Here is a 10,925-nt window from a genome sequence, read left to right on the forward strand (position 1 = left end):
CTGAAGAGCATGTTGGAAATCAGGTTTAGCAAGCATGCGGGTGGGGATAGAAAAATAAAGATTTGTTTAGAAATATTAGTATGATGTCAGATATTTATGCTTGTATAATTTTTATTCTTTTGAAATAAATAATTGTAATATGGATAATTAGTACTCCGGTTTAATAATAATTAAGTTTATTTACTTCCGCTGTAAATCAATAGTGAAAAGTTAATATTCTAGACCCCTCGGGATTGGGGTGTTACAAACATTCTTATCAATGTCCAAAACGAATAATTGCAAATTAATTTGTACCCACTTTGAACAGATACTCAAAAAACGTTATTAATTCAATATCTTTATAGTAACAATTCTACTTTCGAACCCAAACTTTAATATTGTAGACCAACTCCAATATATATATATATATATATATATATATATATATATATATTCACATAAACTTTGGAATCCAAATTCTCTCTCTCTCTCTATTATATACATTTACATTAATTGTTTATGGGCGTGATACAAATGGTGAAAAGTTAAAAAACTTATATTATAAATTTTTGATTATATATTTTATTTTAAAAAATGAGTTATCCCTTATCATATAGTCTAAAATATATACATAAAATATTTTCACCATGTTTATTATGTCTTTAATGGTATGTCGAAACAAGTAGTTAAGCTTAGCGAAACAATTAAGATAAATTACATCATTGGCTAATGATGTAATTTCCGTCATTATTTGTTTACAAAGTAACCCGTTAGGACAAAAGCACTAAAAAAATAAAGACGGCAGAGAGCCAAAACGGGCCATTAACCCTGGAGGCCCGTTGGATTCCTCTGCCCGCAGACAAACGGGGAGGCGAATGGCAGAGCAATCCGACCCGAATCCCTCTCCCGCTGGCTTCTCCTCTCCCGTCAACGGCGGTAGAACGGTGAAGGAATGCCAAGACATGATTCAGAGAAGCCTCCGAAGTATTCACCTTCTCTCTCTCTCTCTCTCTTGTGTACCGTTTAGGGTTCAGGGTTTTGTTTTGCGAGACTTTTTGTTTATCCTTTGTTTATGTTTCCAGCTCCGACGGTGAAATTTTTGGTGGAGCATCTGGCCAAAGCTGGGTGCGGAGTCGGGGACCAGTTCATCAAGGCCGTCCATTGCGACAAGCAAATCAGCGGCGGTTACGTTCGCGGCGAAGGGGTATCAGTCCTCTGTCTTTGTTTTATTTTTATCAAGAGAATTTGATTTGTTGAAAATGCAGACACTTTCTACTCGCGTTCAAATGATGCTACGGAAAAAAGTGCCCCCCTTTGCACACAAAATCGCTTTTGGTCTCTTCATAGGTTTGTTTGTTCGTTCACTTTCAGTTCAAATCAGGAAGAATATAACATTGGGGAATCGTAATTGTGAAAGCTTTCAGATGATATTTTAAAGTAGTTCAGGCAAATTTGATCTTTGCTTTCCTATTCTTCTAAGTTGATAGGAGAAACATAGTAAAAGAATCAACTTCTCCTTTCCTTTTTTTTTTTTGTACTGCAGCTAAATTACCTTGTTTCCTGCTGTCTCATTAGAAATTTCAGCAAGTCTATTTAGGGTCCATGTTCTAATTTTAGTTGAGCTTTTGAGTTTCATGTTGTGAGTACTTCACAAATTTTTAGACTGATGGGCACTAGGTGATAAGTTTAACTATCTTTAGCTACTTAATAACTATTCTTAAGCCTTTTTCTTGAATAGTTTTCTTGTTGAACCTTATGATCTTTGTCATCTATTTGCACATGCTTGTTGGCACACATTTAACCTTGCCCTGTGCATTAGGCTTTCATGTTGTCATTCACATTCACATTGATTTTATGGAGCATTTTATGTAATGCCCTTCTCATTTCTCTATGTTTGGTTGGTTCTGTTTTAGATAATTGTATGCAGTAATCACATGAACATTCAAGATGAGGTCAACCAGGTAGTTATCCATGAGCTGATTCATGCGTATGATGACTGTCGTGCAGCAAACTTGGACTGGGCTAATTGCGCTCACCATGCTTGTAGTGAGGTCTGTATTTATGCCTCTGGGAGCTAAGTAATTTTTTTTAAATATTAGAGCTTCTTAACCTTCAAGCTCCTTTTCTTAATTTCCTAATTTGTGAAAATCAGATTCGAGCTGGCCATCTAAGTGGTGATTGCCATTACAAACGGGAAGTATTGCGGGGTTTCTTGAAAATACGAGGTCATGAACAAGTGAGTTTCATATTTTTTGAAACTGTATGTGTAAGTATCAAAACTTATAATTATATTGAAATTATTTATTTATAAAGAATTATATTTTTAATTATATTGGAATTCAATTTTTAGATGTAGAACTTTAAGGGCCGGTTTGGATCTAGGATTTTGCCCGGGAAAGGAAAGGAAAGGAAAGGAAAATAAGAAGGAAATTCATTTTTCACTTATTTTCTCTCTATATCAAATACCATTTAAAATGAAAAAAATGTTTTAATATGATTAAAATTAAAATTTTGTTCATTGATTTGACATATTTTTTATTTTCTTTCTCACTTTCCTTGATAACCAAATATGAAAAAGTGGAATTTTTCCCATTTTTCTTTCCTTTTCCTAATATTTTCCAAATTTCAAACGGGCCATAATAAAAACTGCAAAAACACCAATTAGTTGACACCAGCAAGAAAAACCTTCAACAGAAATTCCAATGGTTTAAGTTTGGGCTTCCTTTTTCCTTTTAATGTTCTCAATCTAATGCAACTTCTTATTTATCATTTTAAAAGTTTAATTTTACATTAATTGATTTATCTTCTTCTATCTTTTTACGGTATGGGTATTTGCTAGGGATCCTTGCTCAAGACACACTCACTAAATTCTTTTGTAAGTTAGAGGTAGTTTAAAAGCAGTTGGATGTGTTTCCTCTTGTTTACATGGTTCATGGACTGTGTGTCTGTGCATTTGTCAAGGTTCAGTTTAATAATTTAGAGGAAACAATTGCAGGGCTTAACTAAGGCATCAATAGATTCTGAGACATTATGGCAGCGACCATTAGACCCAACTTACCCAACTTTTTGAAGTTAAGTATGGTTCTGGAAGCATGACTTGCATGCTGTAAGTTGATTGTCAACTTGTAGCAGTTTTAGCAGTATGCAGCTTAAAAATTTGGCAGCCACATGTTGGATGTGTTGCACCCAAGCTTAGGTATGTTAAATCCAGGTTTGTGCAACTGTCTGCACCATAGCTGTCAAATCATGATTTGAATCATGAATCAAAATCCCAATTTGGGGAATTGAGGTCGAATCATAAGATTCAATAGAAAATTTGGAAAATTGACTCCAAATGACTTTCATACATGTATAACAAGTAAAATAGTAAAGCACATTGAATTTCAACAAATATGGCTCAACCATGTTGATGATTGGAATGGCGCTTGCCTTTGAAGCAAGTTTGGATTTACCATGATCTATTCAACTTGAACATATGTTGATCTAAAAAGGGAAATTAGCCATATAAATAAGATATACCATGATAATCATTACACCTCTATTAAGTACCAAGTTAAGCTAGTTTTTTATGAAACTATAACATGTTTTATGTGATTTATAATTGAAGCACGAAGTCCAAGAGTTCAAGATACACTAAAAAGAAAAAAATATAAGGACCCACGAAAAATTTTAAAAAGTTTATGGTGTATGTTTATATGTTTAACAATTAAAAATATATGTATATGCTTTCTTTAAAAAAAAAAAAAAACAAAGGAGAGGAATCAAGAAAAAATTAATGAAAAATTAAACTTTATGGTTTTTAAGGGAATGAATCAATAAAAAACAATAAAAATTTGAACTTTATGGTGTTCAATGAAAAAATAATCAGTTTTAATGCATGGTTTTTCTCTAAAAACTAAAACAAGAAGAAAAAAAGTAAATATAAACATAAACAGAACTATACAAACTAGTAAAAATCAGACCTTTAAAACTGGAGAGTGGAGAAGGCCACCTGCCAGCCAAAAGCTCACTCACCTAGTTGACTTTGTGTTTTTTCTCAAGACTGGTTTTCTTCTAATCTGATCCAACAGAAAAGAAAGGTGCAGAATGAGAAGACCAACAGACTTCTTTTTTCTCTCTTGGAGGACGGAACTCATTCAAATAGTAAATAGAAGGCCATTTTATAAAAAAAAAAAAAAAAAAAAAAAAGGTTTAAAAGTCATTAAGTTGGTTTTTAAAGTATATGAATCTTACAATTTGATTTCTCCAGTTCATAGCCTTTTGCTGTTCTCCAATTCTTTCAAACTGATTTATGTCTTTCTTGGTACGAATTGTATCATTCAAATCGAGAACCATATGATCCTAATAACTATGGCGTACACCATCTGACTGTTTAGGGTAAAATACTATGGTAGGAGCCTTTAATCATCCACCCCCTTCCCCCCTCACATTCTTTTGTTTCCACCAAGAAGATCTCTTAGCTGGAATTTTTTAATTTTCAGGCTGAGATCAGATACCATCAAATTAAGTGTGTGAAAAATAAGATTATAGACATTAGTTCTCAGGTTCAAGGTTTCTCACCTACCCTTAAAAAAAGGATTTTTTTTATCATCTTTTTCCCCTCTCCTCAGTCCTCTCCATGAATCATTTCGTTAACCTTAGGAAGGAACCGTAAGATTAGGTGGATTGTTCTACTCTAGGACCACAGTTACGGGCTTCCTGCATAGAAAAATGTGACTTGCAAATTTTGTTTGACAATGCAGTATCGCACCCTCTTTACATATTCTTGAAGTATTAAAGAATTTGGAGATGTTCCTAAACTTTTTATTTGTTTTAACTTTTAAGCAATTGAATAATTGTCCAAGATGGGTCCTGTTAAAAAAATGAGGGTGTGCGGCTGTTTATTGCCATATTTCCTTTTACTATTGATGACAATGTGCAGCTGTTATTCATTATGCCAGAGGAGAGGTAGTTTACTAGGCTGCGCTGGACCCAGGGAGCACCACAGCCCGAGCTGTTACCCTATTATTAGCAGAGTGGTCAAAAGAGAAGAAATTGAACATGATGCAAATTAGAGATAGCTAGGCGTATCATTTGAGATGTTTCCATCAGGTGTGCCATCTAGTATCATCAACTTTCAGAGCTTGCTACTTTTATGGTAGTCCATTTTGAACATGGGCCTTCTTGTGTTGTCAACCCAAGTGCGAAAGCAAGGTTTTAAAATGGAGAGAACCAACAATCAATGGCAGCCTGGGTGTTAACAAAATGATGCCTCTTGATCCAAAACACAAAGTTCTATTTAGGTTATCTTTAACTCTATTGGACAACAGTTCAATACCCACAAAAGCTCTTCTGTTACTTTCTTTGCACACCAACCAAAAACTAGCCGTAAAGGATCTGCTATACAAGTATTTTTTTCTTACTCTGTCTGAACAAATTTCTTTCCAAGCCCACAGTTCTCCCATTACAGATAACCTGCTACTCCCCATTTAATTTCCAACATAGCTACTGCACATTCCCAATGATATCTGGGCCAGCTGCAGTCAATATGAATATGAAAAAGTGTCTTGGCCTGTCCTTTATCCAAAAATTATCAATTGACCACATGTAATGCCCCCTTTATGGTGTTAATCCTAAAAGATCCTCTTCCACATTGGTTCCCATGTGGAGAAACAACTTTGTGAGGACCAACAGTCTTCTCAATAGTTTTTTCCTGGAAGTTTCATTATTTATGATCTGGTTGGTATTTAAGTTGCCAAAAAATTGGCAAAACTCTTCAATTCCCAATCTTTGAATTCTCTTAAGAAATGCTCCATTCCACAAAGTCCTTCCTGCTGAGTTAAGATAACAAAAACTAACCAAAATTTCCATGTTGTTGGTCAGGTTAAATGATTCTTAAAACTGCCTATTTCATGTGCTCATCTAGGCTCCATACAATCCACCTATTATGCTTCTCCACCATAAGCCTCCAAACCCATTTGTGCACTGAGGTCATATAGAAATCAATTAGGCTCTTAATCCCGTGTCCGGCTTGACAAAGGGTTTGTCTCGCAAGTATCAATTTCACCAAATGAAACTTGAAATCCTCTATGTATTGCCCCATATGAATATCTTTTGGATGTTCTCCTGTCTTCTCGCTTCTGAATTATATAAGTTAGAATTTCCCTTTCCGAGCACCCTTCTCAAGTCGTGGGTAACCCGGCAGTAAGGTTGGAATCTGGGGTGAGCCGTCAACTTGGATATTTTTGGGCTTGCGTCCTCATAGCTGTGTTTAAGTGGACATCTTTGGCGGGAGGTTGCTCAACTTGTTATCTTGAAGATAGATGGTCAATTTGTAGCCAATACCTTTGTTATCCAGGAAAAAAATTTCCCTTTGGCTAGTTTCCATTTTTATTGTAATTCAGTTACTTACATTCGTTTTCAATGTCTTTTTCCCTAAATAATTAATCTTGCATCTAGGAAAAGGAAGGTAAAAAAGGAGAAAAATGAAGAAGAAAGTAATAAGGTTAACTGTTATCATAACAAGGAAACTCAAGACACCTTGCACCTCCTAGTCTAATAAATGTTGAAGGCTGTAACTCATAGCCCATAGGTGATTGGTGAATATTGCTTCATAGAATTAATTCAACCCTACAGTGTTGCTCTCTCTCTCTCTCTATTGATGAGATGGACGTGAATAGACATCTGAGGCACTGGTTATTGTGTTGTGGAGAAATGAAGAAAAGGATTTTGTAAAAGATAAACAACATGATGTGGAAAATCATCTTTCGCTCTCTCTCTCTCTCTCTCTCTCTCTCTCTCTCATGAGGATTCCAATGCCTTTTTCTTTTTACACTGAAAACATGCAAATTTCATATTTGGTTATGTGAAAGTGTAATTTTTATCACAATTCTTGTACTTATTTTTCGCCCTTATACTGGTTGTCAGAATGCATGAAAAAATTATAAGAGTTGCACCCTGGATCTCCAATACGTTCACAAATCAAGTCTTGGAATTATTTTTTTTGGTATAAATGTGCGCTAGTCCAATATTGAATGAAGTCAATTTAATATCTGGTCCCTCTGTTGTTTCTGGCACTTGAAGGACTGTGTGAGAAGAAGAGTTATGAAATCAGTGACTGCAAATCCTCACTGCTCAGAAGCGGCTGCAAAGGACGCCATGGAAGCTGTTTGGGATGTTTGTTACAATGATACAAAGCCATTTGATAGAGCTCCTTGAAACATGGTTTCCATTGCTCACTGGCCAGTGCTTAACAATTTTCAACTGAAGTGGTATATGAACAGACACTGGTTTCTGATGTTTTTGGAGTTTGCCCTTCTGCATCTAATAGTAGAGTTACATATATTTTATGTAATTCAATTTGAGGTTCATTTTTTCAGTTTTTATTTTCATTTTATATCATTGACATTTACTGAATGAATAAAAAATCTCACAATTTTTTTTTAATGTTATATTTATTGCGTATCTGTAGTTATGGTCATCCTTCGAGGTTTCATTGTGGAATTCATCTCCCTTTCTTTTCCAAAATTTTGGCAAAATTTTAGGGGTAAAATGAAGTTGGGTGCCTCAGTTCAGTTGTAAGAGTGACTTAATAGTTTGCATGTTATATACTGTTGTTCACATGATGAATGTTTCCTGTAGAATGGGGCGTGCCAGGCCTTTTTTTCTTTCCAGAAAATGACAGTCCTTTATTTTCAAGCTTAGTGGTGGAATAAATATTCTTCTATGCATCATTGCTTTATATCTTGCAATGCTCTGGTTGAGGCCACTTCGTGATTTGCTTTTATAGCGTATATAGGGTCATGCTATGCATGTAAAAGGTCCTTACCTCCCCCTATGGCTAAGGTCCTGGAAGGCGTGATTTGGACCCTTTCCTAGACTGCTTTGAGAGAAAACATTTCAATTAATTTACATCTGGAATTTGGCCATTATCCAATCATGGTCCCACCTGTGTTTGCATACGCTTGCACATGATTGTGGCTGGGAGTCAAAGGAAGATTCAATTGATGAATATTCCTGTGACAATCTCTCTCTCTCTCTCTCTCTCTCTCTCTCTCGCTCTGGTCCTTTTTGGTAAAGCTTAACAGTCATACTTAATCCATACACGTGTATACATGGCTGGCTGCCTTTTATAATTAGTTGGTATGAGCACTTTATGCTTTTGAAAACTAATGCTTTTCCTTGGGTAGAAGGAACAAAAAGTGAACCCACATGGGTAGCATGTCCCACCCATTTTACTAATTCTTCCAGTTTTAAAATTTGCAGTAGCTAGATTCACCTCTCAAAAATGTATTCTTCCTAATTTAAGTGAATTGCTTCATTGGGTATGGGTCCGTATTGGTCCGACTCTGACCCACTCGATGACCTGCTCACATAGAAAGCCCCCAGGAAAAGATGCCATAATCTCACTGCATCAGCTAGAGTCTTAGCACTATTTTCTCCTATATGTGTCATTAATTTTGCACGGTAGAAGATAGATCATGGTATGTACAACTCCAAAGAGGAGAAGGATATGTAACATGAAGATGATGATTGTGGTCATTTGCTTCATGATCTCCTTCCTGCTGATGGCTCAAAACAACTACACTCTTGCTGCAAATCATCAGTTCTCTTCAGGTAGGTAGGATATGTGCTCCTGCTAGCTTTAATTTTGCGATGAAACTTGTCTTGGCTTTGTTGAGAGTGCACGTAGATTAATACTCATGGAGAGTATTGATTAGTTTGCAGGTGTGATGGGAGTAGGTCGTAGGCGCAATCAAGCGCAAGAAAGGAGACAGGTTGAGGTGGGGCGCCAACAGATGGTACCTGGAGCTAATTGGTGGTGGTCAGATGATTACACTACAGTTCAGAAACGACGCCCTGTGCACAATAAGTTGGATCCTTGAACCAGTAGTACTCTCTCTCTCTCTCTCCCTCTCTCTCTGTGTTTGTGTGTGTGTGTGTGGTCTGGGCAAGCAAGTGATGTATGCTATGAGCTCTGTAATTACAAATTAGGTAATATATATGTTTATAAGCAATTTTCAGAAGGATTAATGTAATCAGTGAATTTTAAATTTTAATGAAGTTTTAATAGAAAATGAAGCATCCTTTCTATATAGTAGTCCATAACGTAGGCTTGCACAACTTCATTCCAAGGGAAGGGAAGGAATGAGTTAAATGTTGCTCTTTCTCTCTCTGGTTGCTTTGTTTCTAGATAGTAGTCCATAACATAGGCTTGCACAACTTCATTCCAAGGGAAGGGAAGGAATGAGTTAAATGTTGCTCTCTCTCTCTCTGGTTGTTTTGTTTTGTTCTTTCCTTTGGGTTTGTTTTCTCTTTTTTTTATTTTTTTGGGGAGGGGGGTGGGCTTGCTTTTAGATTGCAGTAGTGCTAAACTTAACATCAAAACATGGCATGTATATTGTTCCATATAACTATACTACATGCATAGGACAATATATGCAAAAATAATTTGTTTCATAGGTAAGTATAGCATTTTTGTTTTCATTTTTACAGTTTTATATGTAATCATTCAATTGTTCTCAAGTGATATTCAACAAGGAGAAGGCGAGAAGCCTGATGGATATCCTGGAAACTGTGTCTGGGAAGCATATGATAGTTTTAGAGCCACATATAGGCTTTTTCAATGACTAAACATTCTATGTGAATAGCCAGCTCCAAACTACGAAATTTCTGTGGGGGTTTCTTGATAACCTTTGTTAAGAGTTATGGATATACTTCAGTCACATGACTCAGAAAGTTAGTTCTTAGTCTGTTCATGTTTAAAAGTATTGATTTTCTTTTTCTTCACACACACACACACACACACACAAACTTAATATGGATTTTCAAATGAGAAGAGGAAAGGTTGCGGAATTTGTTCCACTTTAGAAAAGGAAGCTTTAGTTGCTTAAATACATGAACATTCTTTGCATATTTCTCTCTCAGTAAAGTTTTAGCTTGCATGTGCCTAGTGTCTTTGTGGTACAGTTTGCATGTATGCATTGGCGCCATAAAATATATATATATATATATAATGTTATCTTCTTGTGTTGGGATAAATGAACCCTACAAATGAATTTATAACGTGCATTGAATTCATTCTCTGCTTTATTTTATTTCATCTTTTATACACCATTGTTTGCATTTTCAAGATGAAGTTTTTCCAAGTTTTCATTGCACCTTCTTTTTAGGACATACACATTTAGGTGGGCGCTTGCTAGAAGTAGCTCTCTCTCTCTCTCTCTCTCTCTCTCAATATTATTTTTTTGTGATTACACCACCTTTTGCTTAGCCGAAAGAGGTATTCAGGTGACTTTTTATGTCCCTATGGCCACTAAATGTAGGGTTTTAGGATTTAAAAAAATGAAACTAATTTAAACCTCCATCTGGTTAAGCAGTCCATGCCACATCACATGTACCAATAGTTATATTTCCATGTTCTGAAAGGCACTTCATCAATTTCTTTGGTCCTCTCACCTTTTCTCATATTATATAAATGTATGGGGACAATCTCAAGCATTCTATTATTTTATTGGTACACTTTCGGTCTGTTGCTGAATTTTTTAATGTGATCTTCCTTGTCATTACTACTACAAAGGCCTAAAGCCTAATATAGATATTTGGTGATGTGCCAACTGAGGGAAGTTTAGGTCAAGGTCTTAGCATATCTTTGGAGGCATACGATGATAATAATTGAGAGAGAGAAATGTCCTAAGTTCTGAGAATCAGATTTGAGTTTGCTTATTCTTACCATCCTGCTTAATAATTGAGGTGGGAGTTTGATTATTCTTATGGAGGTGATGACAAAAATTTGTCAAGTCAATCTATATTTGTGTTACTATTTTTCTTTCTATCCCTAATAGCCAGCTTACAAGACAAAAGTTAGGGATGGTTTGATAATGACTTTTTTATATTGATGATGAAATTTGTCATATCTCTTGGTACGCACTTGGGTGCAAGAGAATCTTTTTGCCCTTGAGTATATG

At 35.6% G+C, this 10,925-nt stretch overlaps 1 protein-coding gene across 2 annotated transcripts; it reads left to right on the forward strand.

Moving 5' to 3' along the window:
- Nucleotides 1-759: 759 nt before the first annotated feature.
- On the forward strand, nucleotides 760-7,400 carry LOC131168357 (mitochondrial inner membrane protease ATP23). Of its 2 annotated transcripts, none has more exons than XM_058127721.1 (5): nucleotides 760-963; nucleotides 1,062-1,183; nucleotides 1,893-2,030; nucleotides 2,132-2,245; nucleotides 7,042-7,400. In XM_058127721.1, exons 1-5 carry the CDS (start codon nucleotides 855-857, stop codon nucleotides 7,174-7,176), a joined length of 618 nt encoding a protein of 205 aa, XP_057983704.1. In that variant the 5' UTR covers nucleotides 760-854; the 3' UTR covers nucleotides 7,177-7,400. The 2 variants fall into 2 exon arrangements, with proteins under 2 accessions (XP_057983704.1, XP_057983705.1); XM_058127722.1 differs by having other exon boundaries at nucleotides 2,132-2,215.
- Nucleotides 7,401-10,925: the final 3,525 nt, after the last annotated feature.

This window comes from Malania oleifera, chromosome 11 (genome assembly GCF_029873635.1).
Source record: "Malania oleifera isolate guangnan ecotype guangnan chromosome 11, ASM2987363v1, whole genome shotgun sequence".
NCBI classification, from domain to species: domain Eukaryota; kingdom Viridiplantae; phylum Streptophyta; class Magnoliopsida; order Santalales; family Ximeniaceae; genus Malania; species Malania oleifera.

Coding starts and splice junctions, on each gene's coding strand:
- LOC131168357 (XM_058127721.1), top strand. CDS start 855: ATGGCAGAGCAATCCGACCCGAATCCCTCTCCCGCTGGCTTCTCCTCT. Junction 964..1,061: donor GATTCAGAGAAGCCTCCGAA/GTATTCACCTTC, acceptor TTATGTTTCCAG/CTCCGACGGTGAAATTTTTG. Junction 2,246..7,041: donor TATTTTTTGAAACTGTATGT/GTAAGTATCAAA, acceptor TGGCACTTGAAG/GACTGTGTGAGAAGAAGAGT.